Below are 23,310 nucleotides of genomic sequence, written 5' to 3' on the forward strand. Positions count from 1 at the left end.
CAATCTACAAGTAGCTAGCTACTCAACATCAATCATGTAGCTAGGTAATCTACATTAATCCTTAGCCAGCTAGTACCATTTAATTGCAAATGTAAAGGTCTAGCTAACTAGGTGGCTAAAATACATCAATCATGAGCTAGCTATGTAGTTAGCATTTAGCTAACATTATTAGCTAACTTAAGATGTGATTATATATCTGACTTTTACAGGTTCCTCAGCCACATCTTTTAACTATTGTCAAACTTTGATTTTCTTTTCAACATAGATAAATCTAGCACACAGCATATCTAAATAAAGGAAAAAGGAAAGAAGAAAGTTGAATTAGAACTTGAGATGGGTCAGAAACCAATAAAAGCCTTTGAACAGACCTTTTTTATGTACTTGGTGTAGTCTGATGTTATGTGAAACAACAATATCAGGCTATATTGGCTAAATTGTTGAATGTCTATGGAATAAAATATCTTTATCATGATCCCATAAACATCCAGGAAATTTAGTGAAACTACGTAAGTAAATTAAAGGTGGGGGCGCATTTTTCCAACCTTTGTCTGAGGGGAGGCCCACAGTCTCAGACTTTGAAAACCCTCGATATAACAAACAACAGAAATGTATTAGATAACATATCATTGGTGCAGGCTGTTTAACTTTTTGATGTCTTTCTAACCCAGTCAGTGTGTATTCTCCGCAGGTGTTAATTACATTCTTTATCCACCGTGATTATATTTCATTTTTTCTCTTTTCTTTTTTTCTGTTATTTAATGTATTTGTCATGTTATTGTTGCTCTTTTCTCTCACTTGTGCTTTGGGATTTGAGTGGAAAATGACAGGACTCTTATCTATGCAGCCTAACCATTGTTTTCACAGCCATTAAAGAGTAATTATGAAAATTAGTAGTTTAGCACAATGCTGTTGTTTTTGGGCCTATAATTATTTTTTTTTTCACACACGCTTGATTGATGATTTGGCAAAGTACAATAAGAATACATCTAAAAGTGTGTGAGTTATTTTAAAAACCCAATAGCCCTGCTGCACAAGATATGATTGTGCTAATGAGGAGGCTTCTCTATCTGTCATTTTCCTCGCTCCCTACAGTGTAGCTGACTGCATTTGCTGTGATTACCCTTCTTTGGTGTCTGCTGTGAGTTCAATCTCTGCCTTTGTCTCTGCTCTCCTCCTTCCTGCTTTGTGTCTTATGTGTGCTCCGTGTATCTTGACTGTGGTGGACTTCTCTGCCTACGGTAGGTCTGACAGCACGCGGCGCCCCTCTCTGGCCGCTCTGTGTAAGCGCAGACCAGGGCAGGGGGGGGAGCGGTGGTTGGGGGTGGGCTGGGCTTGGAGGGGTTGGATTGCAGTGATGATGATGATGACAATGAGTGCTATGGCTTCCTTAGTTTTTTGCAAGCTTAGGTGCTGCGGGTGCTTGAGGAATCTATGGGAGCGATTAAGCTGCTTCGCAAAATCCACTGAACTGATATGCCGCACCAACTGCTATGTCTTGAATATCCAGAGATTGCAATTTCTTTGGCAAAAAACCAACAGAGGAGAGACGTGTTTAAGTGTCTATGGTTTGAAATGAACATGAAACTCATCCTATGGTTAAGCCTTTTGAATGACGAGTGCACTCAGCAACTCACTAGAGATCACTAACATGCATGTGCAAGGGGTAAGCTGGATATTTGTCAAATAATAGCTGAATCTTTACCGAGCCGAGAGCTTTGAGCATGTTTCCACCATAACAGGCCTCCATTGTGCAACACATCCAAAAAAACACATCTTGCAAGCAATTTATCTACATTATACATTGATTTGAAATTCCCACACTGTGCCACACTCGTGCAAACACGCTCAGAGTTTGACGACAGATAAAGCTGTTTATATTTCTTGACAAAGACCAGCATATACCCTTGCAGTAGGTACCATTGAATGGCCACAACTTGACTTGAGAGTAACTTTCCTGGATGACCCATGCTGCTGACATACTAGGTGACAGTCATTGACGTCCTCTCTCCCTGAAGCACTTGGGTTTCGCTGAGGAGAAATGGTGGGCCAGAATGTTTGCCCAGATGCCCGATTTCACTCGATTACAACTTAAAACTACAATCAACTGCCTGTTTTACCACAGATTTCCTGGAGTAAGACCTCATTACCGAACTTGCAATTCACACCGCTGAGTTGGCCAAAGGGCATACATTCAGACATACCATGTCTTCATCTTTGAACCCACACTGGAAGTTTGAGAACAACTGGAAATTCTCAATGTAGCATGATCCCTCCATGGATGCGTACATTTCACTCAGAACACGTGTACAGAAATTTTTGGACCTGACAAAAATTTGTCGCAGAGGTTTTAGAAAAAAAAACACATCAAAGCATTACTTTTATCTGCCCTCAGAGATTATAAGGTAATTCATTTACATTTGCCATCAGACAGAAACTCGGATCCTGCATTGTGCGGCCTGGCATGCTTGAATGAAAAGCATTTAGCACAATGAAGACAGAGAATGCCACATACAGTATAAGGATATTGTGTGAGAATGTGTGAGGGAGTGAGACCGAGTTCTTAAGCATGCATGAGAGCCTGCATGTAAGCAAATGTGTGTGTGTGTGTGTGTGTGTGTGTGTGTGTGTGTGTGTGTGTGTGTGTGTGTGTGTGCAATACAGTATGGTGTGCAGTGGGTGTGATAGTGTGTGTATTATCTGTGTGTGTGTGTGTGTGTGTGTGTGTGTGTGTGTGTGTGTGCGTGTGTGCCCTGTTCCTCTTCCAGCTCATCAGTGAGTAGCTGGAGCCTCCAGTCTTACGAAGACATCAGTGTTTTTTCAAGAAGACAGCCATAGGAAAGTAGGCCATACTGAGATACAATCCAGCTTCATACAGTATCTGAAGTGAAAGTTTACTTCATTATTCATATCAGAGCAAATTGCTTTCACTCTGTTAGTCATGACCGCTTCCAAAGGCCAAAAGACTGTCCCTGAGTGTGATGTAAAGGCAAGATGGACGCTAGCAGAGGACTTGAATAATCTTCTTCATTAGGGCTGTCACAGTGACAAAATTTCCACTTTGGTTATTTGCTGTAGTTTGGCTCAACAGTGTGGCGTGATGAATCAGCAGCTGCTTCGTTTGTTTTTGCACATGGCTTCATTTAGATTAAATGAAGTAATTTGGTGCACCAACAGTTTTTAAATCTGATCATTGTTCAGTCAGGGTTTAACCTTAAATTAAGTTGCACCAAACCTTTAAACTAACTTGAAGAAAGATTAAACTTAAACCTCTCCTTGAACCTCAGTTTAGAGCTTCTCTGCCAAGCCATAGACTAACTAACTTTCTAGCTAAGTAGCAAATAACATTTTGCTTTTACTTTTAAACTGGCTAGCAAACAGTGTAATATTTTCTTCTTATTTTGTAGCTACCTAGCAAACAAGGTAACGTTTTTGTAATTTTTTAGCAAGCCAACAAACAATGCAGTGTTTGTTGAGGAATTCAGAGCAGCCAAAAGTTAATTTCCATCTCTGTATTGATTAAACTGTATTTAATTTTTGTTTAAATCACTAAAGAGATTAGTTTTCAGTTGTACAGACAGAGCTCTGCTTAATTTTAAATTTACTAATTTTAAACCTAGACTTGCTAAACTCTGATTAGATTTGAACAAATCTTAGATTAAATTAATCTTTGTTGGTGCAGCCCTGTCTAAGTGTAACATTGTTTCTCACTTCACTGCCCAGTGGGAAACATCATGGTCTGAGCGAGCTAGCTAGCTGGTTGCTAGTCAAAGTTACAGAATACTGACAAGCAAATTAATTTCTGCATTCACATATGACTAGATTGTCACCTTCAGGGCATGTCTATCAAGTAAATATACATAAAGCAGCAACACATATACATGCATGCACTCGCAAAGAAGATCACAGAGAGAACCAGCTGGCTTCCATATGACAACAAAACAAACGCAGCTGCAGTAAACTTTCGCAAAAAGCTACTGGCATCCAACCTACTACTTTTGTTGTTAAGTTTGCTTCAAATGAGGTGTAACTTCCACACAGTTTCTTGACTGTCCTTCAATATAACAACATCAGTGCAGCATCGCCCAGCCTGAAGTACTGGCCAGTTAGGCGTCAAAATCCAAACTGATTCCACTGATATAACCACAAAATATGGCATCAAAAATAAATTTATCTAACTAAAAGTCTTTGATATGGATACGGATCTTGCATTTTTTGCAGTTACTTGCCATCCCTTGCGGTTGGCTTGTCGGTAGTATTTCAAAATTGCAGTTGTTGCGACAGCCCTGTTCTTCTTCGAGCCCTGATAGTCTCAGGAGCAGTTAGCTGCCAGTAAACTGCTGAATTTTGTTCTGGTTTATGATCGCGAGTCCCAATAATTCCCATTAGAGCATCAGCTGGAAAATCTGGGCTCTGGAATTAAATTTTGAAATATATCAGTAATTAAGTGAGCTACAATAATCAGACCAGAGTAATAATAGCTGCAAAATCCTATCAACAATACCAGTGTAAACACACTAATGAGACTTTGGGATGTCAGGAGCAGATAGACGGCAAACAGTAATAATGTCGGGCTTGAAATAAACCTGTTTGTCAAGCAGCTTACGCTATCAGCGGGAGGATATCCGCCTGCAGCCTAAGCAAGTTTGAGAGCTTTTCAAGAAGAGTGTCAGAAATCACTGCGTCAGTGGTTTGATCAGATCATGTCTATAACTCAGAGCTCTGTCCTTCAGCTCCTCTCAGTGAGGACGCTCTGCTTCTTCTTGTGACAGCTTGTGTTTGAAATACTGTACACAGGGTGGACAAAACCACAAGAACACCTTGCACCATAGATACAAAGTGTTTAAGTTTTGTGCCAAAAAGATTGAGCTTTGTGTTGTTTTTGTTCAGAAAATATCCCATAATATCCCACCAGTCTGTTTACTTGTGAGTTTGGCTCATCTTTGCTGATGCAGCTTTCCTCTGTGTGGGATATGCCGTCACGATTTTTTAGACTTAACAACTTAACAACTTATTATGACTCACTTGGGATGAGTCATATTTGGGATTTGTGTAGCTGCCTGTGTTGCCGCGATGCAGTCACTTCAAGGTTGAAATCCTGTTTCAAATCACGTTGACGTTATTTTGTCCACCGCCTGTAATATTCCAATTACAGGCAGCTACACAAGTGAGTCCTATTGATTTGACAAAGCAATTAGCAGTAATAAAGATTTGACAATCAGTATTTTTATCTGTGAAAAGGGTGAACTTGTAGAGGTTTCTGCATGGCTTTTGTAGTAGATTGCAGTATTTTGTAAAGTGTTCCTGTTTTTCTGTCCACCCCCTGTATTTTGACTGTTTTATTCTGTTGTTTCCCTCTTTTTCTCACTCTTTCTCTCTATCTCTCTCCACTCTTTGCACAATAACATAGAGGTCTACTGAAATGGCATTTCTACGACATGTTGTAGTCACAGAGAAATTCCCTACAGTACCTATGATTTTAGCAGATTTGATCATACCTGTAATGCACATGAAAAAAAGAAAACAGCAAATAGTGTCACCCAAGAAATAGTGAAATCAAGTCAGGTTGCAACCGTGGTCATCGATGAACAGATTGCACTAGTAACACCTGGGTGAGCGGGGGTAAGTGGCAGGTAGGTGCTGTGACTAACCCGACTGCTGATGGCCGAGGTTTTGTGTTCAGCACAGCCGCCTCCTCAGAGTCGTCCTCTCACTCCTGCTTCTGCCGCCTGCCCCCCCTCCCCCTCCCTCTGTCTTTGCAGAAACAACAGGACGATGATGATGAAGAAGATGATGTGGAACCTGGACTGACTGGAGATGAAAAAGAAGAAGAAGTGAAGGAGAAAGAAAAGCTCGGGAAGCTGCAGTACTCCATCGATTATGACTTCCAGGAGAACAAGGCAAGCAAACAAATTACTTGAGTTATTTATTTAACATTTTTCTTGTCAAAATGCAGATCAGTATTTATGGAAGCATCACACACTGCAGTTCCTTTGGCCTGTTTTCTTTTGGCTAATTATCCAAACAGAAAAACAGGATCAAGGAGTTGGTTGCACCGACAGAGATCAATTTAATGTAAGATTAGGTCTAATCAGAATTTAGCAAAACTAGGTTTAAAATGAATAAATCCGGATTTAAAGTTAAGCAGAGCTCTGCTGCACAGTTACACTAATATAAAATAATTAAATAAATAAATAAATTTGACTGCTGGCTAGACCAAGTAAGTATAAAATATGGGGGAAACAGTCAACTTTTGGCTGCCTATTTCTTAACAAAATGTTACCTTGTTTGAAAGTTAACAAAATATTACTTTCTATGCTAGCTCGCTAAAAATTTATTACTTAAATTATTTCCTAGCTAGCTACAAAATTAACTAAATGTTATGTTGTTTGCTAGCTAGCTAAAAAGTCAGTTATCTTAGTTAGCCTCCTTGTGATAACTTGGCAGAGAAGCTCTAATTTCCACTCCTTTGAGAAAAACGTGTTGGCATGAAATGCTGGAGTGATATGAGCGAATAAAAGAGGATTAAAAAACAGACAACAGCACAGTAGGGATGAAAGAAGCTGCCTGGCAGCAACTGGCAGACTGTTTTAACAGACAAACTTGAGTGACACATCATAAAACACAGTTAGGTTGAGTCTGAACTTGATTATTTTGCTCAATCAATCTCATAAAGGCAACCATATTAAATTTAAATCTTGTCAAATGTAAGTTTGAAGTTAATGCTGGATCACATGTAAAATTAGAGTTTAAAGTTTTGGTGCAACAATTATATTTAATCTAGGTTTAGAATAAAAACTAAAGTGAAGTTTAAAGAGAGGTTTAAATCGAATCTTTCTTAATTTTGTACTCATTTTAAAGTTTGGTGCAAGCTTAAACCATGATTTAATAAGGTTTAAAAATGAATCCTTAGTGGGCCAACCCTGAGGGATTTTGTAGTACGAGCTGGAGAAATGCTTTCTTGACTATAAATCACTTAATTCCTCCCTCCTACCTCCCCAGCTGACCGTGGGAATCCTGCAAGCGGCTGATCTGCTCTCCATGGACAGCGGTGGCACCTCTGATCCCTACGTCAAAGTCTACGTCCTCCCCGACAAGAAGAAGAAGTTTGACACAAAGGTTCACAAGAAAACGCTCAATCCTGTCTTCAATGAGACCTTTACTTTCAAGGTAAGACCAGACCACGTCATGGTCACCCTTTACTTATTACTTATTAAAACAACATGTACGTGACGCTGTTTAATGGGCAGACAGGTCCTGTTAAAGGTGAAATGGTTCTTTGTCTTTGTCTCCTGGCCAGCAGTGATAAAAAGCAGCGGACACTTTGAAGGTGTCCGACAAGGAGAATGTGGTAGAGAATCAAATTAAAGGAGAGGGCCACCTCCGGTGCACCTTGCCTGCTGACACAGCTCTATAAAATACAATTCAAACCGCAGTTCCTTGTCAAAGTCAGACTACTTCTGCTGAGGCTGCATGTTATTAAATCAGGGGATTTTTGAGCTTTAGGCCAAAATCCAAACCCGTATTACCGTATAGTTCTGATCTGAGTCGCACCCCAAAGTCTTATAAATGATACGGATCAGTAAAATGTGATCGGTCTCTGGCTTCCAGATTCCATTCCAGGAGATGGGAGGGAAGACTCTGGTCATGTCAGTCTATGACTTTGATCGCTTCTCCAAACATGATGTCATCGGAGAGATTAAAATACCCATGAACACCCTTGACCTGGCGAAGCCGATTGAGGAGTGGAGAGATCTGGACAGCGCAGATCAAGAAGAGGTAAGAGTCACGCAGTAGAGTGTTGTATTACTTCTGCAATTCTGATGTTTTTGTTTTATTGCGAGTTTAAGAATGTATTTGAGAATCTGCTAACAAGTGCCTCACTGGGTAAAGAAAGAAATTATAGAAATGTGACAGTCAAACATACAATAAAAATAAACAACAGGTATAAAAACAAACAAAACAAGAGTAACAGAAATGGAGTGTGTATAGTTAAAACTTATATTTCCCTTCTCCTTTCTCACTTCTCCTCTATTAACTCATGTATCATAGCATAATAACCTTATATAATATCCTTAAAATATCTCAGTCCAATAATAACATTTTGGCAAATTTGATATTTTTCCCTAAAAACAACACATAAAGAAATATTTTTAATAAGGATCTCTTAAAGAGGCTGTAATTGATATTTTTATAATGACAATCTATCAAATGTGACAAAGTGAGAATGTAAAAGGGGTTAGCAAGAGTTGGTAGAGACCAAATGAATGATAATGTTGTTATGTATCTGCTGGATGTGTAAATCAGCTAAAGTCAACCGTTTGCTTACAAATTGACAATATCAACTGTAACGGTGATGATATGTCACTGTCGTGTTTACAACTTGTTTCTCCTGCCTCCAAGGAGCTGAAGAAATCAGTTACTGCAGGTTTAAATTTGTTTTTTGAACAACTGTGACCAAGATTTGTACTGAGCACGACACTTTACACTTGAAAATGTCAAACTTGTCAGTGTCTCAGTGAACAAACTATATAATAGTTATGCTACATTACCTTCAACACATCTTTGACGTGTTTGCTCTGCAATTTCTTGCAGACATGTATACTGATATTGTTATAAAATAACCATCTACAAACCAGAGCTGCACCCATTTTAGCTGACATCCTTATGCAATAATGCACTAAAACAAATCTTGTCTGGTGGCATCACTGTCTCATACTAAAGAGATACGATTTGCGTAGCTTTGGGAGTTGTAGTAGATCTACAGACAATCAACCCTGGAGCACATTACCAACTGAAATCCAATTAATAAGATGTAAAATCCTTTAAAAGTGTTGGCTTGAAGCAAAGCAGAGCTGTACCCATTTTAGATAATTGCACTTTAAATTATCAAGGTGTGTTGTTGTTGTGGTCTGTGTATTTTATTGTAGTTTCCATATCTGTAGTATTTGATGCCCTGTACTGTGTAAAATATGTTAAATTGCATTGCTCCTGTCATATAAAATTCAAATAAGAAAAGTAGTGCATCCGTCAGGGCAATCCAGTCACCAGGCTCAGTATGTTTAACGCAGTATTTTTGCTGCAGAAGTCTTTGATTCTCTTTACAATCTGTAATCATGATCATCATGCAACCCGTAAACATCTTAAACATACTGAAATACATTCAATCAGTCTGTCGGCATAATTTTTTTTCCGTATGGAGCGACCTGAACAGCTTACTCAGCTGATGACTTGGCACAAAAATAAACATGAGCACAAGGTGACAACTTTGTCTGTTTACCAGTGAGATTCAGAGGGCTGAAGGACACTAACTGCGCTGCTTCCTCTGGAGCCATGCAGCCTGTAATGTGGCGTGTTCATCATTATGCAGCACCAGAACATGAAAAACAGGTTTTAATCAATGAAACCTCCCCAGAGCCACCTTAAGAAGAAATACTCCACAGTTGCTTGCAATCTCAGATATTTTATTATCTTTGGAAAGACAAACTAGATGTACTTAAGAATACCAATAATTTCCGCTGCAAAGACCAAAGTAATGGCAATGGAAGGCAACTGTATTGAAGATGTATATTTAAAATGTAATACCAAAGGGACAGTTTCTATATTGAAGTGATATACTGAACATCAGAGAAGTTCTGCACCACACCGTATTTAATTATCTCTCTCTGTTCCTTTTCTTCACAGCCGGAGAAGCTGGGTGACATTTGCATCTCTCTGCGTTACGTCCCCACTGCTGGCAAACTTACCATCTGTATCCTGGAGGCCAAGAACCTGAAGAAGATGGACGTGGGCGGACTGTCAGGTATATACACATATTGCATTTCATTATCACGTTATCACAGCTGACACTATTTCAGTGTTCGCAATTTGACAAAAATAGATGCTTCTGTCAGCTGGAGGTGAAATCTGGATGCTTGCAGAGGGACTGCAGTGTACGAAGGAGCGTGCCTGTGAGCACAGCCATTAGGTCGGTCCTGCTCTGCTCACGTGCTGACGCTGCAGTACTTACCATGCAGCAGCTCCAGCTCCCTCTGGCTTCAGCATTGGCCCCATCTGTTGGAGTACTGCAGCATTGCAGCATGCATGCATGTGCAGATTTGCCATGATCATTTTTCGCCTTCTTTCTGTTTTCAGATCCCTATGTTAAAATCAACCTGCTGCAGAATGGAAAGAGGCTGAAGAAGAAGAAGACGACAGTGAAGAAGAACACTTTGAATCCTTACTACAACGAGTCCTTCAGCTTTGAGATTCCTCTTGAGCAAATGCAGGTAAGGACGTGGAGTCACATCTTAAAATCCTTCAAGATCTGTCAGGGATGGAAAGAGAACCACAGTATCCTACAGAAATAAAAGCACTGTTCTTAAGGAAGTACTGGTGTTAAAAAGCACAGTATTCAATTAAAAATACTCCTTACTTATTACTGTGAAACAGCAGTGTGTGCCTAGTTCAGTGTCATTGTGCCCTGTCTATCAATCAGCAGGCAGAGAATCTTCCATTAATTGCTGGGAAGACTTTCAGTAAGGTTCCCCTTTTTAAATTTATTTTATGTTAACATGCCTAGAATATCTTTTTCGGATAAAAATGAGAATGTGACCACAGCTGCATACATGAGCAATTTGTGATGAATTGTCACCGCATTATCCTCTAATTAGATAACTGGCAAAGTACACATGAGGACAATATGCCCAGTCTTCAGCTCTTGGGAGAAATAATCACTGCAGTGCGTGTGCCATTTGATTATTTCATTTTTCTCACTTTCAGCTCAGTGCCTGCCCTTTTTTTGTTTGGATGTTCGTGTATCCTGTCGTTTGATCACACAATTCCCATGCAAATGGCACATTAGCATCATATGAAAGTGCAGTTACATAACTTTTGGAATAAGTTATTACACATTCTACTTTTTCCAAATTAAAAGTTAAACTCATAAACAATAAAATGCACCCTTGCTCAGATAAATACTCTCAGGAGTTTTGCCGCTACAGCATTATTTGTTCTGGTATGATCAGCAACTTGTTATATTATTGAGACATCTTGCTGACTTCATGACTCTTCTCTACTTGTGCTATTATAATTTTCCCTTGAAACGAATAATTGGCCATTCTGGGAAATACTCGTACCCACTGTCTTGCTGAGAGTTTGATGAGAAGATCAACACCAATCTCACGCCTGTCTGGTAAATCTAAGGCTAGAGCCAGCAGACATTTAGCTTAGCTTAGCATCTTGAAGTCCTGCCATCACCAACAAGTTGCCAGACGACCAGCAGAGACTCAAGGAAGTCACTGCTACTGGCCAAGAAATAATCTAGCACATAACCGCCTATTAACCACAACTTGTTACACACTGAGGTTTTTTATTCAGATTTAACAATCATAGTGTAATGTGTTGATTAGTGAGCAATAAACATGCCAGCTAACAGGCTGCTAACTGACTTAAACTACTCAACACTGGCAAATGTATTTATTTTACAGTAATAAATTACTGAATAATGCGTCTCTGTCCAGAATTGGCTAACCTCCTATCTTGACCACAAGCAAGTCAGACAAGTTTTATTTTATGAGTCCAGTTGTCTGCACCAGCTGCGTACATCTCACGTCCCACCAGGAACGTTCACACTGGACTGCTTATTTGTTGCTGGACGGTTTGAAATATGCGGATGTGACATTTGCAGACTAGACAAGGAGCAAGAGTGACTTTAGTTCTCTCATTTTGCATTTGCCTTGAAGAAATGCAGTGTGAATGGTATGTGAGTTGACAACCCAGTAAAAATGACTCTGCCGCCGTTTTGGACCTGACCCAAAGTTTGAAATATTCTGTCTCTTGATCTGGCAATCGCATCAAATATATAATTTATCAAAAAAATATAAGTAAGAGTATTATGTTCTTTACAATAAGAAACACATACAAGTCACATCTTTACTGTTGATGAAGACAAAAGCAAGCACGACACTGAACATTTCTGGATCCCACATAGATGGTAGCAAGTCCCAGTTTCCACCACCTACACAGAAACCCTGAGGGCGCTCACACCTGCCGCCACAGTGGGACCGCTGTACGCCCAAACATGGAGCATTACTCACCATCAACTGCAATACTTCTGCGATAAAAACCTCTTTCAGTGAAAGCAGATTTTTGGAACGTATTCCACAACTTTCCACCCATATTCATGTAACCATCGTGGCATTCTGAACCTTGCCGTAACGCTTTTTTCTCTCCATTCTCCCAGAAAATCCAAGCCGTGATCACGGTGCTGGATTATGACAAGATTGGCAAGAACGACGCCATTGGGAAGATCTTGGTGGGAAGCAAGTCCACGGGGGCCGGGCTGAAACACTGGTCCGACATGCTGGCCAACCCCCGTCGCCCCATCGCCCAGTGGCATCCACTGCAGCCAGAGGAGGAGGTGGATGCCGCCGTCGCGGCCCTAAATGCCAAGAAGTAAACTCCCACCAGAACACATCGTCCCCACCTCCACCCGCCACCTACCCACCCACCCATGCATTTCCCATCATCTCCCCCCAGGTCCCACATATCAGTGTATATTCCAAAAGAACACCCTAACTGTACACCTCCTCCACCCACCTCCTCCTCCTCCTCCTCTTCTTCCCTCCGCCACCTTTCAAAAGATCCATTCAACATGATGGGAAATATAGTTTAAAAAAAAGCATCATGTTATATGAATTCATGTCATTGAAAAAAGAAGACGAGAAGTTACAGGATGGACAGATACTCCGTTGATTTCCTTTAGATCTATTTTTGTATTGGGGTTGTGGTTCCATTAATAAGAATACAGAGTAGACTATGAAGAGTGCTATACTGGGAATCTGGTGATAGAGGGGATAAAACATACATTCACTCATGTTGTACTTCTCACCCCTTCCCTTTAGTGACACAGTTTGCTTAGAATAGTGCTTAATTAATAATAAAATGCTTTATACTGCCATATGATAGAGAAATAACACAAGCAGGTCCATTCCTTAGGTGTATTGTGCACCATGTTCCACACCTGCCAGTTATCATACTAGATGATTCTGTTAGTTTGAAGTACATTCCTAGAGTTGGGTAGCGAGTAGGGGATAGGCACATATCCGGTTACCCACAAACACACTGCCTTTTTTGATTAGTTAACCTTCCACCCATCGTCTCAGGAAAACTGAGAGGAAACTGAAACTCCATGCCTTTTTTTCTAAACGGGTTGTAATTATTATTATTCTTCAAATATTCCACTTGATGAGAAAGAATCGTTGGATTCGAGAGCTTGTTTATTTTCCCGGTGACGTGTAAGGCTCTGTGTTAGTTTATCCATGAAGTAAATGGTATGTCAGGGAACAGGGAGTGATGGATTTTCAGTTAATAATAAAAAAAAGGGTATTTGTGTATTTTTTGACTGTGCAAAAAGGCTGTCATCCGAACAACAAAAAAAAGCGGGGAAAATATCAGAGCGGGTACATTTAAAGAGACTGATTCCAACCACCAATGACATGATATTTACAAGGTGTCGATTACTGCCTGCAGTCTACCACCTCCCCTCCCAACGCCTCTGATTCTGTATCTCACTTGTTCAGTGCTACTGCCATTAGTCATGGACTTGACACAAGGGTTTTACTTCAAAGGAATCCCTATAACCGTCTTACAGTCATAAAGGAGACAAGCCTTCAAAGTAACAAAATAAGCAATTTTCAACTTACCAGGGACGCCTTCCAGTTAGCGGTGTTGTTCTCTTCATTTCTTGCTTTATATTTTTTCTATCTCTCTTTTCTTTTTTTTTTATTATCCAGTTGTATTTTTGTTTAATTTCACTTCAAACACTTTTATTCCTCAAGCACTTTAAATCCAAATGTTATGTTTAAGTACCCTCAGAAACCAGAGCTTTAATTGTTTATTTTAGGAATATCTGCTGGTTTAAAAAAAAAAACGAGCAAGGGAGTGCATTATGTAAGTTTTTTTTTTTAATTGTTATTGTTGCTTTGTTTCAGCTCAGCTTTTTGTGTGTTTTGATTGTTTGAATATTACGTTTCTCACTTGATTGCAAGGGTATGGTCTGGAAGGAGGCACTGATCCATGTGTATTTTATACACAGCTTACCAAACTGTTGAATTTAATTGCACTACTGGGTATTATTCTCTTCTGTGGAAATCTGACACTGTTCTTTGATCTGTGTAGGTTTTTTTTTTTATTATTATTGTTAAAATGTTGTGAGATTGAGTTTTTCTGTGGCACATGCCAGACAGGTCTCCTCTCATACAAGTGGACTCCTCTGATTAGAAAAGAGACACATTTCAATCTAATGCTGCTCCCTGGCTCCTTCACAGAATGAAATTGGTTCAGTATTTACAAATTAATATTCTGTCGAAGAGAAAGGTTGACAAACTTTTGCCAAATTCAAACTCATCAGCCCTGAATAAATTGAAGCTAAATGTTAATTGACCCCTACTTAGTCTGCCCCTTTTTGCTCTTTGCTTCAATAATAGTTGAGCGAGCTTGCTAATCAGTGGAAGCTCATTCAGCTTTCTCCTGTTTCCTGTTTCCTGTAGATGTTTAGATGTGCTGTGTGCTTGCATATGTTGAAAACAAAACCAAATTTTAAAGATGGTTATACGATTTTACTGGGGAACCAGTAAAAGTGACATGTTAAGTTTGCTTATCTTAGCAAAATACAAGGTAATAATTAATGAACATTAGCTAAGTAGCTTTTGTTTTGCTCTGTAGCAAAAGTCAAGCTATCTGGCTAATCTAAATCAATTGTTAAGTAGCTAGTTACATCTCAGAGCTAATGTTAGCAAAATGCTAGTTTGACTCACCTGGTGAACCCTGTGGGTAGGAGCCTGCCATCGGCTGTTTGTTTTAAAAGTCCAACAACAGCAACTTCCGAGCTAGCAACCTACACAGTGAAAATGGTAAATTAGCACCTGGGTCGCTAACAGTACAAATATCAATGAGCAAGCAGCTGTTAGCTTTTCTTTTGCAGTGATTTTTGACATTTTTATGCCTGGGCTTGCCTACCAACATTTTACACCAAAACAAATCCCTTTAGCACTGTTACTACATCCTGGGATTAGCGCTGCTTAACGTAATTGTGATTGGTTTCGTGAAAGACAAACAAAACAGAGCATTTTTTACCACTGAGCAGCTAATCTACATCAATTGTTTGCTAAGTAGTTACATGCCAATCACAATGGTAGGAAATCACTTGCTAACTAGCTAGCTCATCCACAGCAATCAATAGCTAGCATTTTGCTAACATTAGCTAACCTAATATGTGTGACCATAGATGTATTTATGTCCCTTTTACAGGTTCCCCGAGCCACATCAAAAGAGGCAAAAAGGGGCGGGGTTTAGGAAGGGTCGGTTAGAATCCTGATATGCGTCAGGTGCTTGGGCCCCATTTCAAATGATTAATTAAAATCAGTGCTGTCTTTGAGCACCAACAGCAAAAACTATTCGTTGACTGTATAAAAGAGAATGCAAAGTCAGTGTAAATCAAATGTTGACAGTACCGCAACTTTTCTTGGAATTTAATGAATGTTGGCTCTTGTATCTTTCTCTGCTGGAAGTTGTAACTCCTTTTTTTTTTTTAATAACCAACATAAACCATGTTCAGATTTCTGTTTTCTCATCTTACATGATAATTTTTCTTCTGTTGATGAAGCAGCACTAAAGAAAAGGCAACATGGAAGCAATCAAGCAACCCATTGGTGTGTAGTTTTGCCTATATACATAGTTCATACACGTTGATACTGCATGTTTATACAAAATACTGTACATAAGAGCATGTTTTAGAGACGAAGCAAAAATATCTCGTGTACGTAAATGGGTGTCATTTGTCATTTTAATAACACAACGAAGGGAAAAAAAGATGCACTGTATATTTTCTAAATGAAACAAATGTGTATTTATTTTCCATGAGGGTCATTGGAGAGAATGTCATACAAATATTAGAGTACTATTACTAATAAGAACCTTTCCACGCCTGAACTTCTTAAGCAAGTGTGTCGTCCAGTACTGTGTGTGAGTTCATGTAGGATGAAAATGTAGCCGCATGCTTGCTATATAATTCCTTGTGATCCAAATTTTTTTTTTTTTTTATACCATTTTATCTGCCATACGTTCAGTTACAGCACTTAATCTGAAGGCCAATGTTTGACTTGTTTCTGAATTTTATTGCTGTTGTTTTTTTAAAAAAATGAGACATGTTTTAAATTTTTAATGTTTGGGATGGGGAAAGGGGTCTCCAAGTCTATAAGATGATCATTTTCTAATGACATATTTGGCACAATGTTACTCTGAAATAATTAATTAGAGGAAGATTGAATAATTGTGTGATACGTAGGTGGATTGTTGTAGGAGTTGTTATTTGTGCAGTACTGACCCAGAATGAAGTCTGTTGGATCATATCTTTGTCTGAAACGCATTTCCAGGGGCCAAAAGATGAATAATCCCATTCCAGTGAACACAAAATGACTTGGAATCCCTTCTTCTCTCTTTCTTTCCTTGGAAGTTTTTTTAATTTTCCACTTCTATTTAAATGACCTGAAACCCTTCACGGCTGTGTCTCTTTTACTGTGTTTATTATACAATATGTGTACGTGTATACAAGATAAATGAATAAGATAAAACTTAAAGCCATAAAACTCAAGCACTAACTCTTTAGAGCTCAGCTGAGTAGCTAGAGTTTATTTATGAAGAAAAAAAAATCTGACATGTCTTCATTTTTCCTCGGCCAGTGTTTCTCTTTTACATTCCGTTCAGAGGTCTTTGTTCATCAAGAGGGCAAAAATCCATTTTACTGTATATGTGAGCATTGAGAACAGTTGTGAGTTTAGTAGAGTGAGTGTGTCTTTTTCTACTTTCAGAGCTGTTGATGTCCTTGTTTCATAGAGGTAGCTGATTTTACAGTATTGTGATTAGTAATGTATATGCCTTGTTTTGATAGTATAAATAATAGATATAATATCACAATAGGTTCTCAATAATACTGCTATATTATATATATAAATATATATATATAAATGAGAGTGTGTTCTATTCTTGGGCTGAGTGCAATTTATGAACCAAACTGGATCACTCTTCAAGTTTCTCTTCTTCCAGTTTAGCAGCAGAATGTACCAGTGTGACCACACGTACAATCAGTAACGCACTGCTGGCGATCTACGGCTCACGCTGACAAATTCTGTTGGTTCGTTTAGCGTATTGCTCAAGCAACAAAACAGTAAGGTTAGAGATCCAACAATATCAAAGCAAGAAGAGAGAAACGTTAATACGGTGGCACCCAAGTTTTAGGCCTGAATCCCTCCCATAGAACTATGCATAGAGTTATGATTTTCACAAACACATGACAAGAAGTTTATGAAAATATAGAGATATGTATTGTATCATGCACATGATATAAAAGGAAAGAATTTGTACCACATTTTGTGAAATATGCTCATTTGCTTTCTTGCTGAGGGATGAGTAGATTGATACCACTCTTACATCTGTGTGCTAAATATGAAGATTAGTTTAGCATGAAGACTGGAAACAGAAGGAGACAAAGGTAGGGTGACCGTATTCTCAACCCCACAAACCCTGATACGTTCACGCATGTGCACATGTATGCACTTGTGCACACTCCACAGGTATTTTCAACAGGACGGAGGGCAGTTATTTTAGCACTTAGCGTACTTTTGAGCATGCATTTCAACACCATGGACGCCATGAATGCTGCCATTTTGTTGTCAGGTACTTCACGCAGGTAGAAGTAAGGCTCTTTAGAAAGGAGAGTTTCTGACAGCTAGCTGTTAGAATACTGACAAGCTCTATCAGAAAGGCTGCAAGTGTGATAACCACTGACACTTGCCTACAACTCAACAGCCTTCACATCGACACATTGATTGACATATAAAGACAAATCAGTGTTGAATTCAAACACATGTTGCATTATGTATATTCTTATATTGGGTTAGGCAATGATAAGGAGGGCAGAACATGATAAACACTGCCGTAAGTGCTAAAAACCAATGATAATATTATGAATATTACTTTAATTTTGGTGAAAGGCGGGACAGTTTGGTCGTGAATGTTGAAAATCAGGATATTTTAATTTTTTGCAGATGTTTGTCAGGATGGGGACAATCCTGGACAAAGTGGGATGTCAGGTCACCGTAGACAAAGGTAGAAAAATAAGTTCACTTTACAGCTCAAATCAGTGTCAGCCGGTTGCCTGGCAACCTCAGTCCCTGCTCTAGGACAAAAAATAGGCTCCTGCAGAGAGGGAAACTCTAGATTTGCAGAACTAAAGTGAAATTTGTATTTCACTTTTCATTGTTTCCCTGTTTCTTGTTTTTGTGCTAAGCTAAGATAAGCTAAGCTAACCGTCTCCTGGCTCCAGCGTCATACCTAAAGGACAGATAAGAGTGGTATTGGCAAGAGGACAAAGCTGCCTATTTCCCAAAATGCTGAACATAGTGTATTAATGCATTCCTTTAAGTTTACCTCAGTCGCTGAATTTTCTCTGAAGTAAACCTTAAACTGCCATTTATCTATCTCTCTATCCTGACAACAATGTGCTGCGTGACGCCGCACGTTGTCTAATGCAATATTATATTTATTAACTGTCCCGTTAATGCTACTGACTGTGACCAAATGATGCACTGAGAACAAGTCAAACACAAGATTTCAGTGTGTTTCAGAAATACTGCCACTACCTGATCACAGTTGCCTGCACGCGTCAGCGCTGTTTGAATCCGCAAAGCCAAAACTACAAACAGAACACATCAGATGACGATGAGGCAAATGTGATTCCAGGTAAATTTATAGCACATCTAAGAGATTTATTTATTAATTTCCTTTGACAGTCACATGAAGTTCTATGGGGGACAGAAACTGGGAGCTGTGTGTGCTTGTGCATGTGGGATAAATAGATGGAAGTGTAGGCCCTTTAGCAGACATGGTGCAAATACACAGCACTAGAATATATGAATACAATATAAACAGTACAGGTCTGCATGCATGGGACACATTACTCATTCCTAAATGTACATCTTTGTGTGTATGACCGTAATACTCAAACAATCTTAGTTCTACTTTAAATATGGGGGTCATTCTTTTCTGTGTCAATGTACAATACCTTATGCACAGCTGCATCTGAAACAATGTGCTGTTTCAGATGTGCAGAGACAGTTTTAGAGCACCGTTCTCACACAACTAGTGTTTTCTTTTGTGTTTTTTTTGGAACAAATGCTGGGATTTAAAAAGGGAAACCATCCAAAGTTCAACAGATCATTTATCACCTTGTCAAAAATGTGTTGAGAAGCCCCTCAGCGGCTCCACCTTGAAACATGTTGTCTTGTCTCCTCTATTACTCGCTGTATTTCTTCTTTGTATTCTTGTGCATATGTGTAATCACCCCTTCCTTCCGTCTGTTTTTGTTTCTGTGACGTGTACTTCTGATGTAGAATGTAGGTCTGTATTTGAATCAATGCCAGAGTCACATTTGCTTTTCGTTTGTGTCTCTTGTCCTGTTTATGTGTAACCAGCTATGTACCATCAGTATCATTAAGCTGAGTAGGAAGCAGGCTCGTCGATCTCTCCTGAATCTGCTTTTGCTGAGCGTAAAGAATGCCGGCCTTCATGTTTACAACATGGACATAATGTATACTGCCAAACATGCAGGACCGTACCAAACTCCCCCTCTTGAGCGCTTAGTCCTCCACCTCCTGTCACCCTGATGCAACTGTACTCTCAAGACTCTTCTTCTTTTTCCTTTTTTCCACCTCTTTCTCTTCTTCATCATCTTTTAAAGCGTCGGAGGACAGTCAGGTTGTGTCCTCTAGCTGTGTTTCTTCGTGTCTAGTGTCGTGGTGCGCGTGTTCATGTCAGTACTTGTGCCTACTGTGGATCGCATGCTTTAGCCCTTGACTGGACACAAACGTTGCTCACAAACTCCTCTTGACCCTTATGTGGACAAACGTTGGGGATCCTTATAAAGTTATCAAGGGAACCAAATAACTTATTACAAATTTATCATATGTGTTACCAGTTCTGTAAAAAAACAAATAGGAAATAAAGGCCTTTTAATTACCATGACTTTGTTTGTGTTTAATGTGCGATGTGTTCAGCTCAGCTGGCTCCTAATAATCTCTCTGCCTCTGATGCATAATTTATCAGTGTCACACAGAGACACGTTTTCATTCCTTTACAGTTTATTAAGCAAAGTGAGTAAACCAAAGTGTGTATATCAAGCTATCATCATCAGAACATTTCAAATGTTTCAGTACAATAAACTGCATAGATCAATACATCTACTGCACGTGTAGAAATAGCTGACAGGGACTGTATCTTATTTTGCAGTTTGGAGTAAATCAGTTTATAGGATGTGACCAAAGATAACACAGGTGTTACAGCACACTGCACATGTTGGAGTACAAAACCATCGCATTGTTAAAGGACCAGTGTGTAGGATTTAGCGGCATCTAGCGGTGAGCTTGCAGATTCTTCAGATCTTGCCATCACAGTTTGGCTCATAACTAATCATGGATGACATTTTTTTTAAAATTACATTTCAGTGATTTCATGGTTAAAGTTAGTGCTTCACAATTTTCATTTTCTCATGGGGTCACAATTCTCCCTCATTTCTATCAATATACAACAAATTTTCACATCTTTTTTGAAGCTATTTAAAGGGGGCTTTAAATAAGTTTTGTAAAACATTAATTTTCTGTGTAATCAAATTTGAAAGTGGACAACTTGGTAAGGTTGGGTTTTCCAGCTAATAATTGTCATTTCTAAGTCTCCTGCAGGTATCTGTTTGAAAAAAGTATGCATTTTATTTATTGTTTTGTTATTTTGGTATTGTTATTTAATAGTCACCAGAATGCAGGAATTTTTTGGGTCATGGACCCCCAGACCTCCTGCTTTGGTTTCTCCCTATTTTTGAGGTCTCGCAGTTGGAAAGTATGGTTCTCAAACTGTGAGGAGAGTCCCACTGATGAGACGTAGAGCCACTGCAGGTGGGGCATGGATGACTAGTGGAAAAATATTGAGTTAAACTGAGTTGAATGAATATTTATGCACACATATTATATGTATTTTGCTGATGCTAGAATTGTGACCTTCATTCCACTAAAGATTGGATCTTTTTTAGTGGTTGCTTCCTTTATCATCGTTAATTATGGATTTAAAAAAGAATTGTGGGGTACAGAGTCTAAACTTTTACAGCTTCTGCCAGAAAATGTTTGAGAATCACTGCAATATTTTGATATTATTTTGATAGTATTATATGTTTTTTTTAAATCTTTGTTTCAGTTTTGAAATTCTTGGAAATTCTTCCATGTACCACTAGAAGGAACTCCCATAATTTGAGAATTTACAGTGTAGGAGAAACTATAGTGGCCGCAAAAACACATGAAATATGCTAAAAACACTTTCTAGTGTTCAGCTTCTCCGTTCTGGGCTACTGTAGAAACATGACGGTGCAACAAAATGATGAACAATAACACAACAATTCTTATTTTTCAGGTGGCTGTACACTAATGAAAATATATTTTTATGAATATTGTATTCTATTTCTATTTTGCCAATCAATCCCTCTAAATCTTACACACTGGACCTTTAACATCAAACACTGGGGACTTCGGTCAGCTCAACCATTAAGTGAAGAAGAGACAGTTACCAAATCATTCATGTCACCAACACACCATTCAACTCTACAGCTGAAGGGATTTTAATGCAAATGTCAAGTTGAGTCTGACAATTCGATAAGATCCATAAATAACACACTGTTTTTGACTGATTTTATCTGCTCTTTATAGAAAACAGTGAAGGTGATAACTCTATGGAAGAACCACTACGAGGCAGTAGCATTCTTCATGGTTTTATTTTTATTTCGTATATTAAGAAGTTAACATTTCTATTTTTTTTTTCAAATATTCCTGAACATTTTCAGCAAAATGCAATTCAACGCTGTAGCACCAGTAAATATGGCCTCCTGCTCGAGATGAGCAGAAAAAAAGCTGATAAGCCTCATGAATTTAGGATTTATTGCAGGGTTGTGATATTGGACTGTTTTAGATGTGTACCTACTAAACTGGTAACTCAGAATACAAAAGTGATCGTTAATTTAACTTAATTTATTGTGACAATATTATATGCACAGCACAGTTAACTCAAAATGTATGTAATCTACACCACATATAATGAAAAGAGCTACCAACAATTTATTCCCCAAAACCTGGACTGGTGTTTAAGATCACACAATAGACCTTTTTCACAGCAGCCATATTGATATGATATCGTAGGGCAAACACTGGTGTCACAAATGATACTTATTAAGGTCAAAATGCACCACGGATGAGAGCAGCCATACATCACGTCACAACCACGCACCCTCCCCTTTGGGTGAAAACACGCACTGTAAAAGCAGCCTGCCAGGATGTGTGTCTGCGTCAAACCCTTCATCATAAGTCGGTTGATGATGTTACTGAGTCAATGAAACGTGTCCACGTCTGACCTGAATGAAACAGAGCCTTAATTAGTGTCACTGGTTGCACCTGTGTTTACCCGCCATTTCATGCCAAATTGGTCTACATATATTTTTTAGATTTTACAGCTCGCCTGCCCGTGGATGATTTTGGCATTTGTGTTTTCTTCACCTAACAGGAAGATGACCCAGAGGTCAACCAAAACAATCGGCGTACTCCTTTGACAGAAAATGGAGTAAACAAAGTATAAAGATTAAAACTAAGAAATGCATAAATAAATAAATATATCTCTATTACAAAACATAATATAGGACGCTTTCTTTCACACACACTCAGACTGTCTCCTCTGTGCAGCCGCTCTGCTGTTTTGAAGCTAAGCCATTAGATTTTTGAAAATCCTCTATGAAACACAAAGCACAACTGTAAATGAAGACCGCACAGAGGAAATGATGAACAGAATCTGGCTAACAGTAAATTATGTTACGTGCTGCTAGTGATGCCCAAGTGATCAATGATCTGCATTGCTGACGCTGTACAAAGTGCGTTACACCCAGTGCTCTGCCTTTCAGGGCTAATATACAGTCCTCTTCAAATACCAAACGCAGCTGGAACATTATCATGTGTCAGGTGAACAAAAAGTTTGATAGAAATTGAACTGAAATGTCACAAAAATGTATCTGACCAGTTGGAAATGTTTATATTTCTGCATTTGCAGAACTTGATGGTATAAAATTCAAATTGAGGAGGTGCTGAGGAGGGAGAGCAGGCACAGCGGAGGGACAAACCTGAGGAAGTCGTCAAAGCAAACACGACCCAAGACATGCATCTTATCAAGCCTTAATATCATTATGAGGGAGCA

The 23,310-nt window shown here is 39.0% G+C and overlaps 1 protein-coding gene across 5 annotated transcripts in view; it reads left to right on the top strand.

Annotated features, from left to right (window-relative positions):
* Positions 1-14,361, top strand: part of LOC146324943 (synaptotagmin-2-like) — a 91,962-nt gene extending 77,601 nt beyond the window's left edge. For 4 of the 5 annotated variants that reach the window (XM_084720603.1, XM_084720602.1, XM_084720604.1 and 1 more), the window contains 6 exons: positions 5,760-5,897; positions 7,000-7,167; positions 7,609-7,776; positions 9,682-9,799; positions 10,132-10,265; positions 12,221-14,361. In XM_084720603.1, the coding sequence (XP_084576729.1) occupies positions 5,760-5,897; positions 7,000-7,167; positions 7,609-7,776; positions 9,682-9,799; positions 10,132-10,265; positions 12,221-12,436 (942 nt within the window). In that variant the 3' untranslated portion in view covers positions 12,437-14,361. The remainder of the gene's footprint in view (positions 1-5,759; positions 5,898-6,999; positions 7,168-7,608; positions 7,777-9,681; positions 9,800-10,131; positions 10,266-12,220) is intronic. The other variant, XM_084720607.1, reaches the window with a different exon arrangement.
* The last annotated feature ends 8,949 nt before the right edge of the window (positions 14,362-23,310 follow it).

This window comes from Lutjanus erythropterus, chromosome 6, assembly GCF_056507025.1.
Source record: "Lutjanus erythropterus isolate fLutEry1 chromosome 6, fLutEry1.hap2, whole genome shotgun sequence".
In the NCBI taxonomy this organism is placed as follows: domain Eukaryota; kingdom Metazoa; phylum Chordata; class Actinopteri; order Lutjaniformes; family Lutjanidae; genus Lutjanus; species Lutjanus erythropterus.